This window comes from Canis lupus, chromosome 17 (assembly GCF_003254725.2).
Source record: "Canis lupus dingo isolate Sandy chromosome 17, ASM325472v2, whole genome shotgun sequence".
Taxonomy (NCBI): domain Eukaryota; kingdom Metazoa; phylum Chordata; class Mammalia; order Carnivora; family Canidae; genus Canis; species Canis lupus.
Window position 1 is genome coordinate 52,661,313 of NC_064259.1, and position 26,157 is coordinate 52,687,469.

The 26,157-nt window shown below is 33.5% G+C and overlaps 1 protein-coding gene across 4 annotated transcripts in view; it reads left to right on the forward strand.

Moving 5' to 3' along the window:
• The window catches only part of SYCP1 (synaptonemal complex protein 1), a 142,576-nt gene that overhangs the window by 19,908 nt on the left and 96,511 nt on the right, over positions 1-26,157 (forward strand). For all 4 annotated transcript variants that reach the window (XM_049095414.1, XM_049095413.1, XM_025453424.3 and 1 more), the window contains exons 9-16: positions 4,895-4,953; positions 6,158-6,227; positions 7,996-8,069; positions 11,514-11,622; positions 16,443-16,537; positions 17,042-17,226; positions 18,420-18,487; positions 23,250-23,311. In XM_049095414.1, the coding sequence (XP_048951371.1) occupies positions 4,895-4,953; positions 6,158-6,227; positions 7,996-8,069; positions 11,514-11,622; positions 16,443-16,537; positions 17,042-17,226; positions 18,420-18,487; positions 23,250-23,311 (722 nt within the window). The remainder of the gene's footprint in view (positions 1-4,894; positions 4,954-6,157; positions 6,228-7,995; positions 8,070-11,513; positions 11,623-16,442; positions 16,538-17,041; positions 17,227-18,419; positions 18,488-23,249; positions 23,312-26,157) is intronic.

A 26,157-nucleotide genomic window follows, 5' to 3' on the forward strand; every position in this document is an offset into this window, starting at 1 on the left:
CTGGTTTGGTGGATGCTCCTCTTCTTTCACTTAGTACTCTTAGTATAGCTTAACCATATATTTATGAATTCCCTCAACAGATATTTATTGAGTGCCTATTACATGCTAGACATCTCACTATAATCTTAAGGGTAAGGGGTCATACCTTGATTGAGGATAGTCAACATTTTAGACAGTGTCTTTGAAGATAATAGGCAATAAATTAATGAATTAAAGAACAAATCTATTCTTAGATGTAGCTTTAAAAAAAACCTCTACTTTTTGTAATTGTTTTAAAAAAACTCTTTAATTGGTTCTCTATTGCACACAATATAGAATTATTTTGAATTCTTTAGCCTGCTATTCAAAGTACTGTATAAACTTTTTTATAGCCTTACCTCCTAACCTAAATTAATTGATTTTTGGGGAGGACTTTAAAGCTTTTGTAGTCTACTTACATTTCCATTGACTTCCTTTCCTTTAAAGCATGTCTAACCAAGTGTTAGTCTTTTTTATGTTTGAATATATTCAGTGATGGAAACTCACTAACCTCAAGATTGTCATTTAAGGACAGCTCTTATTTTTATTGAGCTGAAGTTTCTACATAGTTTCTCTTATTGTAATTCTCCTTAGAGCATATGGAAAAAGTATAAGTTATTTTTTATGTGCTCTTTAGATTTTTAAAACTGGCTTCTTGTCCTTTTGAATTTTGCCTTCTTTACCTTAGTTCAAGATTCTTCAGTATTTTTGTTATTTTGGTTGATCTGTTGAACATCTTTGTTATAGAGTTCAGGTCCATATGAGGTAATGTACTGTGTATAACTTAATCTGTGTAAGGGACTATTCACTGTCTAATTGCAGATGTCTTAATGAACTCTAAGGTCAGCTTGAGAGCTACTATACTTTATAGGCTTAGTGACTTCACTAATTAAAACCTTTAAATTTTCTTTTTTATTTCATTCTTTGCATGTACATTTAGATTTTTAGATCCAGATAGCATTCTTTGCACTTATCTATACTGGATTTAATCAGGAACATCTGTGTTTTAGTCATGTACCACTAATTACTAACTTTGGGATCCTGGTGAATAAATAATTTTATATATCACGCTTTCCTCATCCATGAAATGAGGGGATCACAGTTCCCTATATGTATACCTATATCTGTGTTTATGTGTGTGTGTGTGTGTATTCTTGGTGTGTGTGTGTGTGTGTGTATGTATTCTTGATCCTTATAATTCAAAATTTTGTCCATATGATTATTTCAATCTAGGTATACCAGTCTTTCTTTAGCCCAGGAAACTATATCTTTGGCTACCATCTGGTTTTTGGGCAATACTTATTATTTGTATTGGCCCTCAGTTCTTTTCTCTAATTGTTTTAATGTTTATTTTCCCCCCTTTCGTTTTTTTGTTTCCTATGTTTCCAATTTGACTTTTCAAGTGTCAGTTCTATCCTGCCCTTCCTCTAATTTATAATTCCCTTGTAATCTAATTAGCTAATCCATTGTCCCTTTCCTCATCATTTGTTTTTCTATTTAATTTGTTCCATTTCTTGCATTTCTGTTGTAGCCTATTCTTTCTTTATCACTCTACCTTCCTCTTTCATTGATTATATTTTCTGGGTTCTGTTGAGAATAGTGGATAGTTTTCTGAAATTTTCATCTGGATTCTCTAGATAGAATTCATTTTCAGAATTATGTTATTCCTTTTAACATCTCTCATGGTGTCCCCTTTTCTTCCTTTGACAATATTTTTTCATAGGGCTTATATAGTTTTTCACACCATATATATCATTGAAAAAGTCAAGAGCTATCCAGACTAAATAAGCAAACTAGGTGATAAATTGACCTTAGTTCTGATTTGCCTCCCCTGGTTTAGTGGTTGAATCCTCTCTTCATATTCATAGTTGTATGGCACGTCACTGAACAGTTTCTAAAGCTTTCATCTTGTGTAACTCTACCCCTTCTGCCTTGTTTTCTGGTACTCTGATAAGTTTTGTAGAACATATGACTCTGAGCAATTTTAGTCAAAAAACTGAAGCATGCAAAACACTTTCGTATCTTGAAATATAAAAAATATTAATTTTTAATATCTTAAATCCTGATGTTGCTGACATAAGATAAACTTTAATCTTAGTAAATTTGGGAATTTTCACCCTTCTTCTGGGGTTGTATCTAAATTTGGGGATTCCCATATAGTACATGCTAGAGAAGTGGTAGAGTGGTAGAGAAGGACATTTATTTTTCAGTTATCTATCCATTGAGATTTTTAAAAAAGATTTTATTTATTTATTCATGAGATACAGAGAAATAGAGGCAGACATAGGCAGAGGGAGAAGCAGACTCCCTGCCAGAAGCCTGATGTGGAACTTGATCCCAGGATCCTGGGATCACAACCTGAGCTGAAGGCAGATGCTCAACTATTGAGCCACCCAGATGCCCCGATGCATTGAGATTTTCATTGTTTCATTTAGTATTCAGTAACTGGCCCACATAAGTTCCTCATTTATGCCCTCAGGGCCCATTCATGTCGGCTGGTTCTCTGTGCTTTATTACATCATGCTCAGCTGCACAGTGTTAGGACAAGGGAAACTGAAAATGTCTAAGGCCCTGTCTAGACATATATTTCATAGGCATTTCTTCTCAGATTTTGTCATCTTAGAGCCCTACTGAAGACAAAAAAAGTACAATCTCACTCTGCTCTTGGTTTGCCCAAATTATCTGGGGTTTTTGTGGTCCTCAATGCTGAGGCTTAGTCTGGTGAGTGTAGAGGGCTTCAGAACCTCTTCTTAAGTATCTGCCAGAACCTCATAAGCTCTCTTAGCCTCCTCCTTTTATTTTTCATTAAAAAAAATCATTTATTTATTTATTAGAGAGAGTGCATGAGCGGGAGAGGGAGAGAGAATCTCAAGCAGACTCTGCTCTGAGCATGGAGGCTGACTTAGGGTTCGATTCCAGTACCCCCAGATCATGACCTGAGCTGAAACCAAGAATTGGACATTTAACTGACTGCACCACTACCCATGCACCTTAACTCCCCTTTTAAAGGCTTCTTTCCACAAATGAGTAAATATTTCTTGGTGTAGAGGTTAAAAAGCTTCATTCTGATTCAAATATTTAAAAAAACCTATTGTTTATGTCCTGAACCTGCCCCTAACCTTCAACACTGGTCTTTTGAAGTTCAGAGATTTTTTTCTTTGCTTTTGGTTGAATCATCTCTTCTTTAAGGGAGCAAATGCTGAGAGATCTAGTTGCTCAGACTGGGGCAAAGTAAGTGTTGGAGTGGGGGAGGCAGAAAGGGGTTGGGGAAGGGAAGAGGGAAGGTAGGTAGTAGGGAGAGGTAGTGAAGTGGGGGGTGAGGAGATAGGTAGGTAGATAAATGGATAGATAAATATCAAGAAAAACAAAAAATGTAGGCTTATATTTTTACAATACTGCACATCACTACTTGGAATACTCAGCTACCAGAGTCCCTTTGTGCTACCTGTAGGACCTTGCTTCTGACAACTGTAAAGTACATCAAACCCATTTATTTTCTTTTCTGTAGTTTTTTTTGTTCAATTTTTCGGGACTGTCCTATTAGAAGAATGGCTGGAGGGTATTTTGAAAGTATTGATGTTATTGGTAATGGGAAGATTGGAGGTGTTGGCAACAGAATGCAGTTCTTTGGCACAAATAGTTTCTGAGCAGTAGAGAAGATGTGTTTCTAAGTGTATTAGGTAGTGAATATGAGAAAGAATAGGTGGAGAAGTAAAAACTATCTTTCTGTTCAAATGCTGATATGTTCTGCCTTTATTTCCTTAAATTTCCCAGCTCTTTAATATTCAGATAAAAATGGTTCAGTTCCTGTTTCATATGCTATAAGTCCAGAGTGCTTTCCATTATTTTTGAAAGGTTTAGAAACCTGTATTCTTCTGAAGTTAGTTCATATACCCTCTTTTCAGTTATTTGGCTTCTCATTAACAGTTGAGTCTATCATAGCTGTTGTGCTCTTGTTTGCCATTTGTTACTGATAATGTCGGACTTACACCCTGTTTAAATTTGATATGCTTTGTAGCACCTGGGTGGCTCAGTCAGTTAAGCATCCGACTCTTGATTTCATCTCAGGGTCATGAGTTCAAGCTTTGCATTGGGCTCCATGTTGGATGTAGAGGGTTTTTTAAAAGAAAAGTATCTTTAATGTGCTTTATGTGATGCTGGCCTCATTTGGGGGAATGATAAAGGGGCAACCCCACTTTCTGTTATTATTTTGTGCCTTAATTCTGGTAGAATCTATTGAATAGATTATAGCTAGAGGGAATAATTGCTTAGGTTAAAAAACATAAAAATAAAAAGGTGGTCAAGGATTTATAGGGGATTTCCTTCTGGGGTTACACCTATTCATAACCTTGTTCTTTGTGTCTTGAGGTTTATCTTTCTTTCTGCTTCCTCAGGTAGAGCAAGAAATCAGAAGAGTGGGCTTTTCATGTGTACCCTATGAATTGTAAATATACAAAGGAAAAATACTTGAAAGAATAATTGTTAAATCCCTACTCATTGTAAAAGCTAAAACTGTAAATATATTTTACAAAGTTTGGATAAAATCATGGATAGTAATTCTAAAACAGAAAATTAGAGCTTTTGAGGTTGAAGTACAATCATGTCTCACTGTGTCTTACTATGAAGTACTTATCTTAAAAGTTTATGTTGAAGTATAGTTGACATACAATATTACTTTAGTTTCGGATGTACAACATAGTAATTCAATAATTCTATACGTTTGATGATACTTTAAGAGACTCAAGATATACTAATATACTTCACTAACACAGAATTTTAAATATTTTAATGTTTTCCTGAGGCATTTTGAGTATTATCTTGTTGGCATCGTAATCATTTTAAAATTTAATTCTAAAATATTTTATGTTAATAATAGATGAATATGAACGAGAAGAAACTAGGCAAGTATATGTGGATCTAAATAATAACATTGAGGTAAGTGATAGTAAAAAGTTAAATATTTTAAACAGATCATTTCTAAGTAGAGTGATAGCTCTCCTTGATGTAAGGATTATTTATTTGTTGACATGTGATTATATCCAGTAAGATTCTTAAGGTTCTTTACTAGGTGTGTTAATGTGTTGTTAGTAGCTTTTGAATTTCCTGTTAGTGACACCTTTTAATATATCAAATATAAACTCTGTGTCAGAGACTAGCATATTATGACACATACCCATTAATTTGAAAAACATACAAAATATTATTAATCTGTGTCTGGTTGCTGCTTACTTTTCTTATCCCATCCCTTTTTGTTTTCCACTTTGCTTCTCTACTATAGTTGTTCTTTTCTTTTTAAGGTTCCTGAAATTTGCTAAGCTCTTTTTGATCTAGATTCTTTGACTTTGTTCCGTCTAGAACTTTTGTGTCCAAGATTTTATGCAAGTTTATAAGCTTCATTTTCCTTTTTTTAAATCCCCCTACTTTATCTAAAACACCTTTCCATTCAGTTATTCTCTATCTCCTTACCTCATTCAACTTTTCTGAAGAGGACTTAGAACTACATGACATTTATTTGATAATACATGTGTATGTGTAAGTATTCTTTCTTACACTGGAATGTAAGTTAGTTCCAGTAGGGTAAGGACTTTGTCTTATATCTCAAGTGCCTAAGACAGTGATTGGCACATAATAATAGATAGGAAATAAATGAATTGAATTCCTTAAATTTTGAACAAATAAATGAATTCATAAAATTTTGCAAATCAGAATTTGTTGAATACTGAATGAACTCATGCTGTCAGATAATGGAAGCGTAATTTGGACTCTAGTGGGGAGAGAACTCAGATAGGTTACACTTTAGTGGGGGGAAGACAGAAATTAAATAAGTAAGCCAAAAATAAAATTACAGATTTTAATATGAGCTATTAAAAATGAGTAGAATACCAACAATCATTTTGCTGCTGTTTGGTGTTATATAACATGTCTTCAGTGCCTTTAAGCACCTGGGAAGCTAATATAATAGACTCTCTTAATGCATTTTTAGTAAATTACTTAATTATTATAAATTATAGGTATTATTCAAAGTTGAGTGGTTTTAAATCTAATGATCATGAGACAAATTTATTAATATATTCATAATTTGAAGAACCTATTTAAAAAATGTAAGTATGATTCTTAAAAGTTAACCTTTATGTTTCAGAAAATGATAATAGCTTTTGAGGAACTTCGTGTGCAAGCTGAGAATTCCAGATTGGAGATGCATTTTAAATGTACGGATCTGGGGCACTTGGGTGGCTCAGTTGGTTAGCGTCTGCCTTTGTCTTAGGTCATGATCCCTGGGTCCTGTGATTTAGTCCCGCATTGGTCTCCTTGCTCAGCAGGGAACCTGCCTCTCCCTCTCCTCCCTGCTTGTGCTCTTGCTCTCTCTGTCACTATGTCTTTCTCTCTCAAATAAGTAAATCTTTAAAAGAAATAATTGTATGGATCCTATTTAATTTTCATATTATTGTACTGATGTTTCTCTTTTTATTAGATTCTTTTAATGTTTTCACACTGTCAGCTTGATGCTCCAATTGCTTTATTATTTTGTATTTTTTTTAAAGATTTTATTTATTTATTCATGAGAGACAGAGAGGCAGAGACATAGGCAGTGGGAAAAGCAGGATCCCCACAGGAAGCCTGATGCAGGACTCAATCCTGATCCTGGACCCTGGGAGATCACACCCTGAGCCAAATTGCTGAGCCACCCAGGTGTCCCGCCCCAGTTCCTTTAAATTTTGTATTTGTTGTTTTGTAAACCCCTCAAAATCTTGTGGAATGTGGCAGGGAATTGATAATATATTAAAAATTACCTTCTGGCTTCAAAGCTACATTTTCCCTGAAATCAAACTTACTATGATTTGTTTTTATTTTATTTTATTTTATTTTATTTTTGTTTTTTAACTTACTATGATTTGTACTTAATTTTTTAGAAGTGTAATTTGGTCTTATTTTTACATTTTTTGAGTAAAATTTCATGTTAAAATAACACACACACACAGACACACAGACTTAATTTTTTAGAAGTGTAATTTGGTCTTATTTTTACATTTTTTGAGTAAAATTTCATGTTAAAATAACACACACACAGAGAGGGGGTGGGGTGCAGAGACATAGACAGAGGGAGAAGCAGGCTCCATGCAGGGAGCCTGACGTGGGATCTTGGGATCCGGGGTCTCCAGGATCATCCAGGATCAGGCCCTGGGCTGAAGGCGGCGTGATACTGCTGAGCCACCTGGGCTGCCCATCTTTATGATTTTCTTAATATTTTCTTTTTTCTAACTTTATTTTAGGAATTCAGTTTATAATACATTAGATATTTAAAATACGTGTTAAGCAATTTTATATTATGGTTAAGAATTCTGGTTAATAGGCTATTAGTAGTTAAGTTTTGGGGGGAGTCAAATATTATACATGAATTTTCAACTGTATATGGGTCAGCACCCCTAATGTTCAAGGGTCAACTGTATATATATTTAAAATTTGTTACTTCAGATTATTATTTTTTTAAAATTATTTATTTATTTATTTATTTATTTATTTATTTATTTATTTATTTATTTATTTATGATAGTCACACAGAGAGAGAGAGAGAGAAGCAGAGACAGAGGCAGAGGGAGAAGCAGGCTCCATGCACCGGGAGCCCGATGTGGGATTCGATCCCGGGTCTCCAGGATCGTGCCCTGGGCCAAAGGCAGGCGCCAAACCGCTGCGCCGCCCAGGGATCCCGTGTTACTTTAGATTATTATAAAGAATAAGCTCTTACATATATGCTATTGTAAAAATTATAGAATTTTTTTGTTATACTTTGATGTTTTTTAAATTTACTACTTTACTAAACAAAGTTGGCAGCAAGAAAATAGTAATTTAGCTTGTTTGAAACCTTTGGGGTTTAGTATCTAGATAAATAAGGAGGTGGAATAAAATGTCGGAAGCTTTAAATTCTGTTGTTATAGAACTATGTTAAGATATTAAACCATTTCTGCTTTATTTTTAAAGTAAAGGAAGATTATGAAAAAATCCACCACCTGGAAGAGGAATATAAGAAGGAAGTAAATGACAAGGAAAAGCAGGTATTTTTAAATAATCAGCTCTATTTTTTGTATTTGTTACTTCATAAAATACTTAAAATTTCAAAAGAAATCTGTATCAGCTTACTGCATGATGAATTTCTATGAGAATTTTAATATTCTGCATATCTAAATATTTAAACTTTTGCCTAGCAGAATTAATTTACATTGATTCAAACATGCATGCACTGAATGCCAGCCCTTTTAGAAAAAAATCAATGAATTTTCTACAATATTTATATCAGTGGGTAATCGGACATTGCTGTGAAAATATTTAAGAACTTCTGTTCAGATAAAAACTTTCTAAAATGTAAGGATGATGATCATTGACCACTCAACCCACGTTGTGCAGTTTAGTTTTAAATGCATTACTATTCGTGACACCATGGAAGGGGAACTAAAATACTCTTTTGCTTCTTTCTATTAATGTCATATAGTGGAAAACTTGAAAATAAGAGTCTGTGTTCTTAGATATTCACAAGAATGTCGATTTCAGGTTATGGCAACTTTATCAATTTCAAGTCAAATGCTTCCCAAATAGAAAATGATTTATAGAAAGGAATCCTCTTCTGTTTCGCCCTATTTTTTTCAGAGTTTTCTTCTTTGATTTGCCGCAAGATACTTTGTAATGATAGATAACAAGGATATCTACTTAAAAAGTTAATTGAAAGTACAGAGAAGATACTTAGAGGTTTCTTTAAGTTATGGTTATGTTATGCTTGAATCCTTTTTTTTTTTAAGATTTTATTTATTTATTCATGAGAGACACAGAGAAAGAGAGAGAGAGAGGCAGAGACACAGGCAGAGGGAGAAGCAGGCTCCATGCAGGGAGCCTGATGTGGGATTCGATCCCAGGGCTCCAGGATTATGCCCTGGGCCGAAGGCAGGTGCTAAACCACTGAGCTACCCAGGGATCAATGTTTGGATCTTTTGAAAGAGTTAACAGTTTTCTATGTTTTAGCTGAACTTTTAAACTAGATTTCTGAAAGAAGGCCTTTTAAGAGTTAAAATTGTGCATATTATAAGGAACGCAAAAGTAAAAGGAAGTGCTTAAAAGCTTATTGGAGTTCTGGATGCATGAGCAGAGCTTGTAGATTGTTGGAGTTCCCTGTACAATGGTGGTGTGGCCAACTGGTATTTTGCTATGGACTTCTAAATGTTATTATTTATAATAATTTTTTTCTGGAGTTCTCCAAATTCCTGCTTGGGGATAAAAACTTGGCCAATGGCATTTTGGATTGGGGTTGGTAGGGTAGGAAGGACAGACTGAGTCTCACCATTCCATATGCTGATCTTTCAGTTATATCCTTCACTCCCAACCCGCCCTGTGCTTGGAATACCAGGTTTAGGGATTTTCCTTTTCAATATGACTATGCATCTTTTGCAAAAATTGGGTAGGGTTAGTTCTCTGACTACATTGGCTATCAAGGAGTAGAGTCCAAAAAAAGAAGGTTAAGTGGGCCTAGGGATGTCTTAATACTTTTACAGACTTCCAAATAGTCTCCTTATACTTAGTCTCCTTTTTCATACCTACTTTCCACAGTTTCTGTTGCCTCCAATTCTTGAAACATTCTGGAGTTCTTTGGTTTTGACTTATTTTGCTTCTCAGTAGTTATCTTTCCTCTGTGGGCTCTTAGGTTTGACCTTACTTTTCTATTCTCAATCATTTTCCATTCCTTCCAACTGCTTTCCTTTACATGTTGTGGTTTGGGTTATAGAAGTCTCAAGGTTTCATGGGAGATGGAGTCTGTCCTCCTATTTTTTTTTGTTTTTGTTTTTGTTTTTTTTTGTTTTTGGATGATTTGTAAATGAAATAGGGCAGTGGGGTATTTCCTGCCATCTTGAATTTGCAAGTCTCCGGCTTGTCTTTTTAAGTTTATCTTTTACCTTCTCATGGACTCTATTTTCTAGTCATCTGAATATTTTCAGTTCTCTAAATGAAGCATAAACTCTTGATCCTTTGTGCTTTTGTATGAGTTAGAACATTCATTTTTTCTGTGTTTGCCTGATTAATTTCTACTGTCTATCCGGATTCAGTTCAGTACTCTGAAAAGGACTAATTTTTTATTATATCTCCTAGGGCTGATTTAGGTATTTTTTTTCTTGATTCATATAATATTTTTTTCATATTACTAAAAAAATTTGAGTATAGTTGTTTGTTTCCTGGTCTAGGCTCTGAGTTTTTTTTTTTTTTTATGCTTTCTAATCAGTATATTGAGAAGACATTCATACATTTCAAGGATTGCTTAATTTTTTTAAAAAAAGATTTATTCATGAGAGACACACACAGAAAGAGGCAGAGACATAGGTGGAGAAGCAGGCTCCCTGAAGGGAGTCTGATGCAGGACTCAATCCCAGGACCCCGAGATCATGACCTGAGCCCAACAAAGTAGATGTTCAACCGCTGAGCCACCAAGGCATCCCAAGAATTGCTTATTTCTGATATCTAGATTTAAACTTGTGGACATGACTTTTCTTAAACATACAATTAAAGCTCTTCATCATAATTTGGTATACTACCAACATTAAATTACAGTTACTTTGGAACAGAAGTTAAATGGTTTAGAGTAAGCCTATACCTTAAAAAACACCTTTCTATCTGTCTCATACATGCGAATTAACTTCTCCACATGAATGTCTCTTCACTCCAAGTGACCCTGCTCCCCAAGTCACTACTCTGAAGCTTATCATGGTCCAAAGAGAAGGAAAAAAGTGTAACCAGGAGCCAAAACCCCCACTAGCTCCACCTTCTTTAATTGTCTGTTCCTCCTTCTTTGTCACATAATTCCCTTTTCTTTCCATCGGAGAACACTTCATAAGCTTGAGAAATCTGTTTAAACTTTTCTCCTTCATTTGGATTCTTATCAGGATGATACTTAAAGTATAGTTTCCCATAAGCCTTTTTCAGTTCTTCTTGAGTGGCATTGGGTTTGACTCCCAAAGGATCATATTTAAGTAGTTACTTTCACCATATTCTACAGCTATCATAGAGGCCAATGTCAGGGAGCAGGAAGGAGGACATTGCTGGGTGCACCTTAGGCAGCCACTGCTCCTCTGCTTCTCACCAGCTGTTCTGGAAAGTTCCTAGGCCCTGAGTTTCTTGAAGTTAAGTTCCCTCATCTCTGTATACACAATGCTTACTTAGTATGGTCTGTGGAACAGAGTAAGTGCTCCATAATATTAATGGAATAAATGAACCAACAGATTTTATTACATTTCTTCTAAATGCTAACTTTAAATGAAAAAATAATATTGGATAGATCATATTAGTTTAAACATTTATTGAATGAATGAACACAATGTAAGTATATTACTAAATGCCCAGGCACAACCAGCTAAAAAGCATATAAACAAGTACATAAAATAATCATAGGTGATGGTAAATGCTAAGGTGTCATATTTAATTTTTCATATCTATAATGTATTACTTAAATATTTCCTTTTTAGGTATCACTGCTATTGCTCCAAAATACTGAGAAAGAGAATAAAATGAAAGATTTAATATTTCTGCTAGAAGAATCCAGAGATAAAGTTAATCAATTAGAAGAAAAGACAAGTAAGAATTTACATAAGAAAATATAACAATGAGTCTTATGTATTACCCTTATATTTAAAATTTTGGTTTTCATTATAATTTTGTTGTAATGCTTTCTAGTGCTATAATTCTCAACCTGGATTGGGTCAGTTGGAGGAGGATGTAGTAGAGTCACTTTCAGGAGCTTTTTCAACGTACATGTGGTCCTCTTTTTACTTTTCCATACTATATCCTTCTTCAGAATGTCAACAAAATGCTCCAAAAAACAGAGATGTATTTTTTTTCTTTTGTTTACTGATGCATTCCAAGTGCCTAGAACAATGTCTGACATACAGGACACTCAATAAATATTTCATAAATGAATGAAAACATGGGGAACATGATCTAGAGGGAGTATTTCTGGAGCAAGATATTTGGAAAGGCATTAGGGAAAATTGCTTGTTGAACTAAACCTTTGATAATTATCATTTCACTAGACAGTGAATTGGAAGGGAGAATGTAGGCAGAAGAAATGCCTTGTGCAAATCCTAGAAGTGTCAAAGTTAGGATATATTTGAAACACTGATTAGTGTGTCTTTATGCTAGAGAACTCAGGTAGATGAGACTGGAAAAGAATGATTGGATCAGACTATGAAGAATCTTGAATGTTATGTTTAGAGTATTTTATTGAATATTTTTTAAACTTGTTTAAGTGACAGGGCACTTGGAAGGCATAATACACTTTGTGAAACACTGTGCACCTTTCAGAGCATCATATAGATTTTGTGATATTCATCTCTTTTCTCTTAAAAACATTCTTTTTCACATGGCAAATATTATCTAGTCCTGTGAAACTATGCCCTTCATTTTACCTTACAATTATTAATACATCCTATACTCCAGATATCATGAAATTAACTTCTCCTACATTTTACGTTCTTCCTATGTCACCTTCATACTTTTGACTACTTCCTCTGTCCAAAAGGAGGGACCTCTTATTTCCACTCCAGATATTTTGCCTAAATTCCAGTGAACTCTTTCTTCTTTAGAATGGTTTAACCATTACTCATCTGTGACTGGGTGCCTTGCAGGAAGGGACTGTCTCTCATTAAATATCTATGTAACTCAGTTCCCAGCATACTGCTATGTACATAGTAGTTAAATAGTTGTTAGGATAAATGGATATTTAATCTTATCATATAACCTGGACATAATATACTGGTAACAAGTAACTCTGTGTGATTCTGTAGACTCATAAGCACTGAAATGTATTCATTTAAGTTACTTTTCATTTGTCCCATGTGTATCTTTTATTCTTTTTTTCTCTATTTCATTTTGGAAATCTTCTATCCACCTGTTTCCTAATCTTGCCTTCTGCTGTGTCTAATTTGCTTTTAAACAAAAATGGAATGGAATTCTAAATTTTGGATTAATCATATTTTTTTCCTTCTAAAATATCCATTTTATTACTTTTTCAAATTCCAATTCTCTGGAATTTGAATTCTCTTTTTCTACATACTGTATGTTTGTATTTTTATTAAAGTATAATTAACATATAGTATTATATTTCAGATATATAATATAATGATTTAATTTTATACATTACTCAGAGCTCACTGAGGTACCAAACAACATTACTACATTATGACTATTTTCTATGCTATTCTTTTCATCTCCATGACTTACTCATTTTATAGGTAAAGTTTGTACTTCTTAATCCTCTTTATTTATTTCATGCATCTCCTTTTACCCACTTTCCCCCCTGGTAGCCCTTGAGTTTGTTATCTGTATTGAACAGTCTGTTTTTTTTTTTTTAACAGTCTGTTTTTTGTTTTGCTTTTTTGATTCTGTGTATAAGTGAAATCATATGGTATTTGTCTTTCTGTGTCTGACTTTATTTCATTTAGCATAATACTCTCTAGGTCCATCCATGTTGTCACAAATAGCAAGATCTCATTCTTTTTTATATCGCTGAATAGTATTTCATTGTATTTATATACCACATCTCTTTATCCATTCATCTATTGATGGTCACTTGGGTTAATTCCATATCTTGGCTATTGTAAACAGTGCTGCAGTAATATAGGGGTGCATATATCTTTTTGAATTATTATTTTTGTTTTCTTTGGATGTATATCCAGAAGTGGAATTGCTGGATTTTATGGTAATGCTATTTATAACATTGGTGGAATTTTTATACTGTTTTCCACAGTAGCTGCACCAATTTACATTGTCAGCGGCACTGCATGAGGGTTTCCTATTCTCTACATCCTGCCAACGCTTGTTATTTGTTGTCTTTTTTATTCTAGCCATTCTCTGACAGGTGTGAGGTGATAACTCATTGTAGTTTTGATTTGCATTTCCTTGATGTTGAGTGATGTTGAGCATCTTTTCATGTGTCTGTTGGTAATCTGTATGTCTTTTTTGGAAAAAATATCTATTCCAGTCCTGTGCTCATTTTTAAAAAAATATTTATTCGAAAGAGAGAGAGAGAATATCAAAGAACAAGTCAGAGAGGGAGGGGCTGAGGGGGAGGGAGAAGGAAAGGGAAAGAATCTCAAGCAGATTCCATGCTGAGCAGTGAGCCCACCTTGGAGCTTGATTTTAGGATCCTGAGATTGTGACCTGTGCCCAAACTGAGAGTTAGATGCTCAGCTGACTGAGCAACCCAGGAGCCCTAGGTCCTCTGCTCATTTTTTAATTGGATTTTTTTTTTTTTTTTGGTGTTGCATTGTGTAAGTTCTTTCTGTATTTTCTATATTAATCCCTTACTGGACATATCATTGGCAAATATCTTCTCCCATTTAGTAGGTTGCCTTTTTGTTTTATTGACGGTTTCCTTTGCTGTAAAGCTTTTTATTTTGGTATAGTCTCAGTAGTTTATTTTTTGCTTTTGCTTCTCTTGCCTAAGAAGATATATGCATAAGTAGGTTACTGAGATGACGTGGATGGAACTAGACGATATTATGCTAAGTGAGATAAGTCAGTCAGAGAAAGATAAATACCATATGATATAACTCATACATGGAATTTGAGAAACAAAATAGATTAATACAGGGAAGGGAAGGAAAAAAAGATGAAAATTGAGAGGGAGGCAAATCATAAGAGACATTGAACTCTAGGGAACAAATCGAGGGTTGTTGCTGGAGGAGTGGGTTGGGGGAAGGGATAGTTGGGCGATGAGCATTAAGGAGGTCACTTGATGTCATGAGCCCTAAGTATTATATGCAAGTGATGAATCACTGAATTCTACCTCTGAAACGAATAAAAAATAAAAAGATAAAATTAAAAAAATATGCTGCTGAGGACAGTGTCCAAGAAGTTACTACTATGTTTTCACTTAGGAATTTTATGGCTTCAGGTCTCACATATAGGTTTTTAATCCATTTTTAGGTTATTTTTGTGTATGGTGTAAGAAAGTAGTCCACTTTTGTTCTCTTAAATGTCAGTTTTTAGTCTCGCCAGTCCCAATTGAAGAGACTGTCTTTTTCCCATTATATATTCTTGCCTCCTTTGTTGTAGATTAATTGATTATATAGGTGTGAGTTTACTTCTGGGCTCACTATTATGTTCCATTGATCTATGTGTCTTATTTTTGTGCCAGTACCGTACTATTTTGTTTGCGACAGTTTTGTAGTGTATCTTGAGATCTGGGATTGTGATACCTCCAGCTTCATTCTTCTTTTTCAAAATTGCTTTGGTTATTCAGGGTCTTATATGGTTTCATTCAGGTTTTGGAATTATTTTTCCTAGTTCTATTAAAATACTATTGGTATTTTGATAGGGATTATATTGAATATGTAGTTTGCTTTGGGTAGTATGGAATTTTTTTTTTTTTTTTTTTTTTTTAGTATGGATGTTTTAACGATATTAATTCTTGTAGTTCAAGAGCATGGAATGTCTTTGTGGCAAGGTTAGGTAGCTAATAAGAGGATGTAGAATAATTTGAACCCAGGGAAGAGAGCATGAACTTCTTTTTTTTCTCTATTGTTTTTATGATGTTTAAAAGTGAATGCACACATACAAAGCACATAGACTAGTAACTAACACTTAATATTTAGTGAATGTTAGCTGTAGAGTCAAAAGCTTTTTCCCCATAATATTTCAGCATATAAATATAATATTTTATTTTAGTTATTTAAAGATTTATTCATTCATTTATTTGAGAGAAAGGGGGGGAGAGAGAGAGAGAGAAAATGAGCAGGAGGGGCAGAGGCAGAGGGAGAGAGAGAGAGAATTGCAAGCTGACTCCATAGCCCAATGTGGGACTTGATCTCATAAGCCTGAGATTGTGATATGAGCTGGAGTCAAGAGTCAGAGATCTAACCAACTGCACGACCCAGGTACCCCTGAATGTAACATTTGAGAAAAATCTAAAAATCAAGGTGGGCAATGATGAAAATAAAATATGGAATAATTTCACCATTAGGAGATAAATTACTTGTAATATTTTTGTGTGTCCTTTCACGTGCACTATTTATATAACTACCATTTAAACTTGCCCTTTTGTGAATGTGTATTGAAATTGGTGATTAATAAGTCATCATTTTTGGTGGCTACATGGTATGCCATTGTGTGTATGTACCATTGTAATTAATCTATCTCCTGTTGTTTCAATGTTCAGCTGTTATTAAAAACGTAGCACCAAAAATCTTTGTATATTCACTGTTGAGTGCTTGGGAGATAATCTTGAAAAGTCAGTAAAAGTAGATGATGACCAATATCAGAGCATTTGTATTTGCATAATTATACTTCATTTTAGAGTATTTCATTAGAAGAATAAAGGTAGTTGTAACAGATAATTCGCTTTCTTGGTATGTATTTTTTATTAAGTACTACCAATTCACAACTCTCTTTTTTAGAATTACAGAATGAAAACCTAAAAGAGTCAAATGAGAAGCAGAATCATTTGATATCAGAACTAGAAGATATTAAAATGTCTTTGCAAAGAAGTGTGGTATGATATAAAAACCTATTAGTGTCTGATAAGCCTCATACTATGAATCAAATATTTATTGAATGCTAATACTATATACAAGGAACCAGAACTTCAAGTAGAGAAGATAAAATCCTAGTCTATAAAATGCTTATAGTTCAATTAAAAACATTGGATAAAAACACATCAAAAGTAATAACTAAAATAGTTAAGACCATGCTAGGTACCAACAGAGTGATTCAGGCAAAAATTGCTACACTAGTTCTAAAAATTGAAAGAACCCTATGGGCCAGGAGGACTCCATTGGGAAGTTGGGACTATAGATTGGCATTGGGAGAATACTGAATTGAAATAGGAGTACTTGAGTGGGCATTCCAGATTGCCCAGGGTGGTGTAAAGGAGGTGGGTGATAAGAAGAGAGCGAAGGGCAGCGAATCGTAGAAGCAGAGGAGTTCAGGTTTTTTTTTTTTTTTTTTTTTAAGGCCCATGGATTATAGCATGTGTTTTTTACTTTATTTCATTTAGAGTACTCAGAAGGCTTTAGAGGAAGATTTACAGGTGGCAACACAAAAAATATATCAACTCACTGGAGAAAAAGAAGATCAGATGGAAGAATTTAATAAAGCTAAAGCTGCTCATTCATTTGTGGTTACTGAACTTAAAACTTCTATCTACAACTTGAAAGAACTATTGACAACAGAACAGCAAAGGTAAAAATATTTTTTATTTAGTTGAATGAAAACAATTTATTTCCAATATTCATTGTATTCTCTCTTCTTTGTCAACTGAACTCTAATTCTTATAACATTGGAAACCAAGTCTCTTTTTTAATGTAAAAAGTGGGAATACATTTTAAAAGTTTGTATTAGGTAAGCAGGTTTCCTAAGAAAAGATGGCAGGTGTTCTCTGGGATAGTTGCCATGCATACTTTGCCACGGAATCAAGCTATATAGCTAAGCTCATAATGCTGATGCAGTGATAGAATATATTTAATTAAGTTGTAGATTATTTATTAGCTTCATAGAAATAACTTCCTAGGGTGTGGGTTTGTTTTGCTGGGGTCTGTAACCTTTCTGATGTATGATATTAGTAACTAGCCTGGAACAGAGTAGATATGCAAATACTTTTATTAAAATAATGAATATGATTATATAAAAAACTCATTTACATTTCATCTAAATAACAGTTTGTCTAAAACTTGAATTAAAAACTTACTCTGTTTTCATACTTTGTATTTATAAAGCTGTGTTAAGAGGCCTAAGTAATTATTTTTTCCCATTAACATTAGGGTTAATTAAGTTTGGTAGGATGCAAGAGAGGTAGATGCAAACTCTTCTGTAAAGTCATGACCAGTATTTCTTCTCTACTGCTTATGTATAGAAAGAAAATCTAGCTTTTCTAAAAAGTTCACCTCATCTTATGTATTCTTGATTGATCTTTCTAAGCAGTTTTCAAATTTTGCAATTGTAATAGATATCATCTGTTCCAGTTACCTCCAGTTACCAGTTTTATAGAGGAGACCAAAACCTGGAGGAATTAAGTGAATTACACAATTCTCACATTTATATTGTTCCTAAGGCAGAATTCAATGTAATAATAGTTACATATTCAGTCTCTTTCAAAGTTCTAAGGTGTATTAATTTGATTATCATCAGTAGCTAAGAGATAAATTGTCACCATAAGCTTTAAGGTTTTTGTGCAGATGAAATTAATATACAACTATGTATTTATAATAATGTCTTCTTTTGAAGTGTTATGCATGATAGGTACTCAAAAAATGTTTAAAAATTGAATGAGTGAATCCAAGATATATTGTTAAATTGTACCAATTTTAGTTACAAGATGAATTCTGATTAAAAGAACGTTTTACATTGTAAACATTTTGTAAAATATATTTTACAAGATTGGAAAAAAGTGATGATCAATTGAAAACACTTACCATGGAGCTTAAGAAGAGATCAAGTGAACTGGGTAAGTTTTAGAGAATTAGAATTAGAGAATAACATGTGTACATGTGTACATATACATGATATTAGCTGATTATAAAAAATTATTTAAAAAACACCCTGTTTCAGAATAAAATATAGTTTCTCCTCTATCATTAATAATTAACAATTATTTTGTAATTTTTAATTTGATTTTTCAAAGACAGAAAATTTAAACCTTAAGAAAAACTATTCAGTTCCATTTTGCAATTCATAGATATCTAGAAATGTAAGGAACCTAAGAGATGTTTGTAGTCTGTTTTTCTTATATTAGGATTTAGAGGCTTTAATAATTCTTGCTGGAAAATGTCTCATATTTTAATTGAATTTTAAAATTTTATTGATTTGTCATGTTGGATTATGAACTATTTATAGGAAAATGCTACCCTGTTTTGTCATATGGTATTGCTAATATTCAACAGATTTCATGGCCAAACGAGAAATTCTATAGTTATTTTATGAATTTAAGGACCCATTAATTAGCTAATCCTAATAACTCCTATGTTTCATATTTACAGATAGGTACAGATGAGGAGAATTACAAATATATAAAAACATTTTTTCCAATTTTGGTGAAAAGAATGATTATTTTTAAAAGATTTATTATGTTTAGAAAGAGAGAGAGGGAGAGCATGTGCAAGAGCGGGGTGGGGGGCAGAAGTAGAGGTAGAGAGAATCTCAAGCAAACTCCTCCTCAGTGTGGAGCCTGACATCGGGCTTGATCCCATGACCCTGAGATCATGACCTGAGCTGCAATCAAGAGTTGGGTTGCTTAACCAACTGAGCCACCCAGATGCCCTGAAAATAATTATTTTTATAAATTAAAATAACTCATGAATTGGCTGGTGTTTTTCTAGACTATACAACTTTCTGTAGGCTTTATTACTAGCTTTGGATACTTGTATAATTAAAATAATTGCAAGAAATTTTGCCTTGTCAGGATGTTTGGTTGAACTTTTGAAACTTATTTATGCTTTCCCTTTGGCAATGCCTAATTTCCTACTATAGACCACAATCTTTGAACATCCAAAATTGTATTATACAATGATAAATACTTTCTTTGGTATTACTTTATATTAGAGTGATTATAAACACATTTTTCATCGAATTTTTAAATCTTCCTTCAATTAAGTGTTGTATATTAAGGAATAATTTTAGTCCTTAAAATATTTTTAATGGATATTTATTTGTAATGACTCAGTCTGATATTGCAATTAAGTGGCACTTATTGTCAGATTAGCAAACCAAATGCATAAGGTGATTTTCCTCACAATAGAGCAATGGATTAAGAAAAGTTTGCATAAGGAATTCTTCGAGAACTGTGAAACAGTTCTGTGTGTGTTTCTTAGCATCATCTCAGGTGCTATGGAAACATATAAAAGATGTAAAATACTATGCTCTTGAAGAAATCTCTAATTATTGTGAGAGAAATGTTGAACACATAAAATCATTAGAGCAGTGTTTCCAAAATGAGGGGATGAGCAAGAATTCAATTAGGATAGGGGAAGGAATTATTGGAACTTCTATTTATTTTATGCTTTTCATATATTTTATAATGAATATCACAATACACATATTTATATTTTAAAACTTTATATGAGAGTCGCTTAGGTGGCTCAGCGACTGAGTGTCTGCCTTTGGTTTGGGTTGTGATCCTGGAGTCCCAGGATTGAGTCCCACATTGGGCTCCTTGCATGGAGCCTGCTTCTCCCTCTGGCTATGCCTCTGCCTCTCCTTCTCTCTGTTCTCTCGTGAATAAATAAATAAAATCTTAAAAAAAACTTTATATGATATATAAATATGTATTTGTGTTTTATACATACTTATATATTTGCGGTGAATGCTCACAGATTTGTTACTGATGGATATGTTTTAATGCTGATGATAAGAGGAAGCCAAAGGTATCACTGTGGACTGGAGAATTGGAAAAGACTTTGTAGAAGAGGTAGATTTTAAAAGTAAACTTTCAGATATAAAGAGGCTTTGGGTAGTTGTAGAGAATGGTGGAACGTGGAAAGCATTATGTGTAGGAGAGCAGCATTAACAATGATGTAAGTACTCAGCATTAGGCTGTTCCTTCTTTGGTTAAAAGTATTGTTTTCAAAATCAAAATCTTGGATGATACTCTTTTTTTTTCCCCACTTATTTTTCACTTCTAATTGATTATCTAGTTCTTCTGTTTCTAACTTTTATTTTTATTTTTTTTAAGATTATTTATTTATTTATTCATGATAGAGAGAGAGAGAGAGAGAGAGAGGGAGAGAGAGAAAGGCACAGACACAGGCAGAGGGAAAAGCAGGCTCCATGCAGGGAGCCCAACGTGGGATTCGATCCTGGGACTCGATCCTGGGACTCAATCCTGGGACTCTAGGATCATGCCCTGGGCCAAAGGCAGGCGCCAAACCGCTGAGCCACCCAGAGATCCCCTGTTTCTAACATTTAATATCTACTTCATAAAACCTAACTAATGTAATTCTATCTTTTGAATCATTCCATTTTTCTTCATCTCTATACACTTAGAACAGTTCTAGTCCCTATTTCTTCTTTCCTGGTTTTAAGATCCCAGCACATTCTCTTAGTCTACCAGAGGGATGCATGTGAGTAACATAGTGAAACACAAATTGTATTTGGCAGATTAATCATCAAACCATGCTTCAGATTGCCCTCATTTGTCCTCATTTTTGTTCATCCCTTGTTGTATTCAATACACAATACATTGAATAGAAGACCAGCGGAAGCTTTGCCTTATTTTCATAACCTTTTTCTTACTCCAATAGCCCTTATTCTTATTGCTTTGTTTCCTGATTACACTTTGCATTCTTCCTTGGTGACATATTCTTAAGCTAACATTTTGGTTAGAATGTTCCTCCATCAGCCTCTGTCATTTCCTCAGCAGTCTCAGTCATTGACTCACACTAAGACCACTTTTTTTTTCTGTGTAGTTAAGCCTGCTCTACCTATTATATCTTGGTATTAGGTCTGGACCACATGCCTCTGACCAGTAATAATTGTAATAGCTTGAGAATTGGTACTTTTGTTTCCAGGCTTGTCTCCCTTCTGTTCATTCTTTGCACTAATGCTAGAGTGTTCCTTTAAAAATACAAATCTGGCTATTCTGTGTTATAAATTTAAGAGCCATCTCATTGCTTGAGTTCAAACTCTCTATCACCTTTTTTTATTGCTCATTTAAGAGTATGGTAGTGCAGATGAAGTGAGTTAAAACCAACGGTAAACACAAAGTCTTTGTCAATTTATTCTCAGTTTTTGACTTGGGACAGTTTACTTTGCTTCTTCATATGTCTTCTCTCTTCAGTTTAGTCTAATGTTGCTCTAAACAGGTTTTTACTCCTGTGGTCATTTTTCTATGTACCCTTGTTGCTTTTGCTCTGTTAGGTAACAGATTCACCCTCTATTTTTAATCAGTCCTTAAGTTTGAAAAAATTAACTCTTTTTGTGTAAAATGAAATGTGCTTATTAAATAAGCTTTGCATGTGACAGGCTTTTCTTTCAGATTCCATAGTGACATTTTATATTTTGTTGATTTTTCCTTAAAAACGGCGGGCAATTGCAAATTTTTTGCTTATTTTTAAGGTACAGAGTCTGGGAAACTTCTAGCAAGTCTCTCATATCTTCAATGATTAAAACATGTAGCAGTGAGGGAGGACACTGTTTTGGATACAACAAAATTTTAGGTGACCAACATCATTTGGGAACCTTGTAGGCAGCTAAAAAAAATCTAATAAAGGAATGAAAAGCAGGAGGTTTGAATTGGAAAGGTTTTAAAATTAATTAGCTTAAATAAAGTCTTAAAAATTAATTAGCCTAATACTGAATTAATAGAAGGTAGAAGGAAAAGCATTGTAGAGTGTTACTATTTACGGTAGAAAAAAAGGATGTCAGCAAAGAAAATAGGAGTAGGAATTAGAGAGGATAGGAAATGCAAATAATGCAAGGTTTTGAAAATGACAGGGAGAAAAGTAGAGAGTAGTTAATAGCATCAAATATCAGAAAGCTCTACAATAAAGAGGACTGAGAATTATTCCACAAAATGGTTATTGATCTTTGAAATCATAGTTTTCATTAATGTAATAAGATGTGATATGTAGCTTTAGTTTTGCATGGGTCTGAGAAAGAAATGTGTAGATAAAAAAGAGGAATTTGTCTGCAAAACAAAGTAAGAAATTTGACAATAGTATGAAAGGGCAGAAAGGTCAATCAGGTATTGTTTTGTATTCAAATGGATGTTTAGATGGGATGGGGGAATTTAAAGATTCCTCTACAGAGGTTCCATGTATATCGGTAATAGAACAACTAAAGTCTCAGAGGAGGTAGGAACATTGAGGTCTAGAGTACAATAGTCAGAATTAGCTTGAGAAAGTGGATTGCTTCTCCTTTTTAATTTGAAGAGTAAGAGTAGATATTTAGATAGTGATGAAGTAAATGTAAAGGCACATGCTGGATGACCTAATTCCAAATATATTTTATATAGATTCATTGCTTGTTTTGATTAGTGAACTTTGAGTTCATTTGATTGTGACTTTATAGAAACAGAAACATTCCTATTAATACTTATCTATTATTTTTGCATTAGTTCCATTTGGACTGCCTCATAAAGCTTTATGGTGCTTTAATTGGACTAAACCATCTCTTGGTTTTTTTCCCTTTTAAATGATGGTATTCTTATTTCTTGTCTCTCCTTTCATGTTCTTTTAATCTGACTTTTAACATCTTTTGTTTGTTTATTTTAGAAGAGATGACTAAGCTTAAAAATAACAGAGAAGTAGAACTTGAAGAATTGAAAATAATCTTGGTAAGTATATAATTTCTCTTGTTAACACAGAGCAGTTACTTTTCAAAGTAATATTGAATCCACTAACTTAGACTCTCACATTATAGATGTTTTATATTAGTGTTTTCAGCTAAAATATAAAACAAATTGTGTTTTAATGAAGTCACATTCTTAGTTGTACCAAGTTTAATACATTTTGAAAACTGTCTTGGTGAAGGTGTTTATATTATTTGAGTGTGTGTTGACATTACATTTAATTAAATATTAAATATTCATGTGATACTACAGATTTACTGATAGTAAGTTTGGTATGCCTTTGATACCTTTAAGCTACCAAGCTACAGTTTTGAGGAAGATATATATGTTATATGTTCAGTAACTATGTTTAATATTCAGATAGAATCATGTTTAATGAATTTGTTAAGATAGGCTTCATTATGTTTTAATTGATTACAATATACAGAGCATGGGCAGCAAACATTTTTTTAAAGAACTAGATAGTAAATATTTTAGGCTTTTAGTCTACATAGAAAATGTTAATTTTCTTCTCCTCTTTCCACACCTCCCTTCCCCTTCTTGTCCTTTTCCTGTCTTTTATTTTTAACGAGCTTGTAAAAATATAAAAATGACCCTTAGGTTAAGGGCCTACAAAAAGAGACTGTAGGCTGATTTTGTCTGGCAGGCTGTAGTTTGCTAACCTTTGGTATATAATACTGTTTATGATTACAGATACATGATTTTGGGTTTAACCTATTGTATCTCTACTTGATTTTGCAACTCCTGGTTCTTCTCTCAGGAAGCATTATTTCCAAATGCTAATTCTTTCTCCATTGAATTGCTTTACTCCAGCTCTTGTGAATAATAAAGTTTATATTGCTTTTAGATTTCATAATGCATACTTATTTTTTTGTTATACTTTAAGTCTCACCTTGAATGTCAGTTTAGGAAAAATCTCTTGATATTATCTATAAATCCCTCTTATCTAGTTTAGGTCTCTGTATGGCCTATGGCTATAGCCACCCTGAACTTTTCCTTAATAGCACGTATCACAAATGGAATTAATTTATTTTGGTATAATTGTTTAAAGATTTATTCACCCTTTTGACTCCCCCATACTTAGCAAAACAGACTACGAACATCTCTTAGGTTCCTTACATTTCTAGATATCTATGAATTGCAAAATGGAACTGAATAGTTTTTCTTAAGGTTTAAATTTTCTGTCTTTGAAAAATCAAATTAAAAATTACAAAATAATTGTTGTGCCTCAGTTTTCCATCTGTGAAATGGGGAAAATAATTGTACAAATCTAATGGGGTAGTTATAAGGAAAAAAATAAAACAATATATTTAACCATTTGACAAACATATACTGACTTTCTATTATGCTATACTCTGGGGGTATAATTGGGAGCAAATGGATGCATATGCTGCTTGCATGGGTCTGTAGTCATGAAATAATCACACTTAAATATAAGCAATCATTCAAAGATAATATTAAAATGGTGACAAAGGTAGTAAAAGATTAATTCATAGTGCTATCAGGCCTATAATAAAGGGATTTGAACTAGTTAGGTAAGGAGAGCCTTTTTTTTTTTTTTCAAAAGTAAAGATTGAACTGAAATCCAGATAAGGAAGGGAAGAGCTTATCCAGAAGAGAAAATATTGTTTGTAAAGTTCCTTTGATAGGAAGGAGTATGGTAAGTGCAATGTGGAGTGAAAAGAAGAGAGTGGTACAAAATGAGGCTAAAGAGTTAAGTAGTAGGAGTGTGGCAATTGATGGCCTTTTGAATCATATCAAGATAGTTTTGTATTTATCCTAAGAGGAATGGAAAGCTCTAAAGAATTTGAGTAGAGAGTGACTTAGTTTGCATTTTGAAAAGCTTATTTGGCTTGTAATATTGAGAACAGTATATTAAGATACAACAGTTAAGTAGACAGACAACCGAAGTAGCTAGAGGAGAGATTGATTATAACTTAGGCTGGGAGGTGGTGGTGAGAAAAAGTGGATGGTTTTGAGAGATATTTAAGATTTAAATACTTTGGATTGATCTAGGGGGGTATTATCATTTGTTGAAAAGATTCCTTTTCTTTTTCCATTGAATTGCTTTTATACATTTATAGAAAAATCAATTGGCCATATTTGTATGGATCTGTTTCTAGACTATTTCTGTTTTCTTGGTCTATTTGTTATCAGTTCACCAATATATCAGTGTCTTGATTATTGTAGCTTTATAATTAGTCTTAGATTTTGGTAATGTGATTCCTCCAGCTTCATTATTTTTCAAAATTGTTTTAGCTATTCCAGTTCCTTTATCATATAAATTTTCAGCTGGTCTGTATCTAAGAAAATTACATCAGAATTATAATAGTAATTGTGGGGGGGATCCCTGGGTGGCTCAGCGGTTTGGTGTCTGCCTTTGGCCCAGGGCACTATCCTGGAGTCCCGGGATTGAGTCCCATGTCGGGCTCCCGGCGTGGAGCCTGCTTCTCCCTCCTCCTGTGTCTCTGCCTCTCTCTCTCTCTCTCTCTCTCTCTCTCTCTCTCTCTCATAAATAAATAAATAAATCCTATAATAGTAATTGTGTGAAATCTATAGATCAATTTGAGTTGAATTGTTATGATTACTTATGTTGAGTCTTCTAATACTTGAACATGGTATCTATTTGTCCTTGAATCTTTTTTTTTTTTTTTTTGTCCTTGAATCTTTAATTAGCATTTTGTAGTTTTCAGTGTATAGATCTATTCATGTTACATTTATATCTAAGTATTTCCTTTCTGAAAGGTGTTTTGCATTTATTTAAAAGTGTCTTTCCAGTTGTACTTTGCTAGTAGATGGGAAATGATTGCTTTATGCACTAACCTTGTATC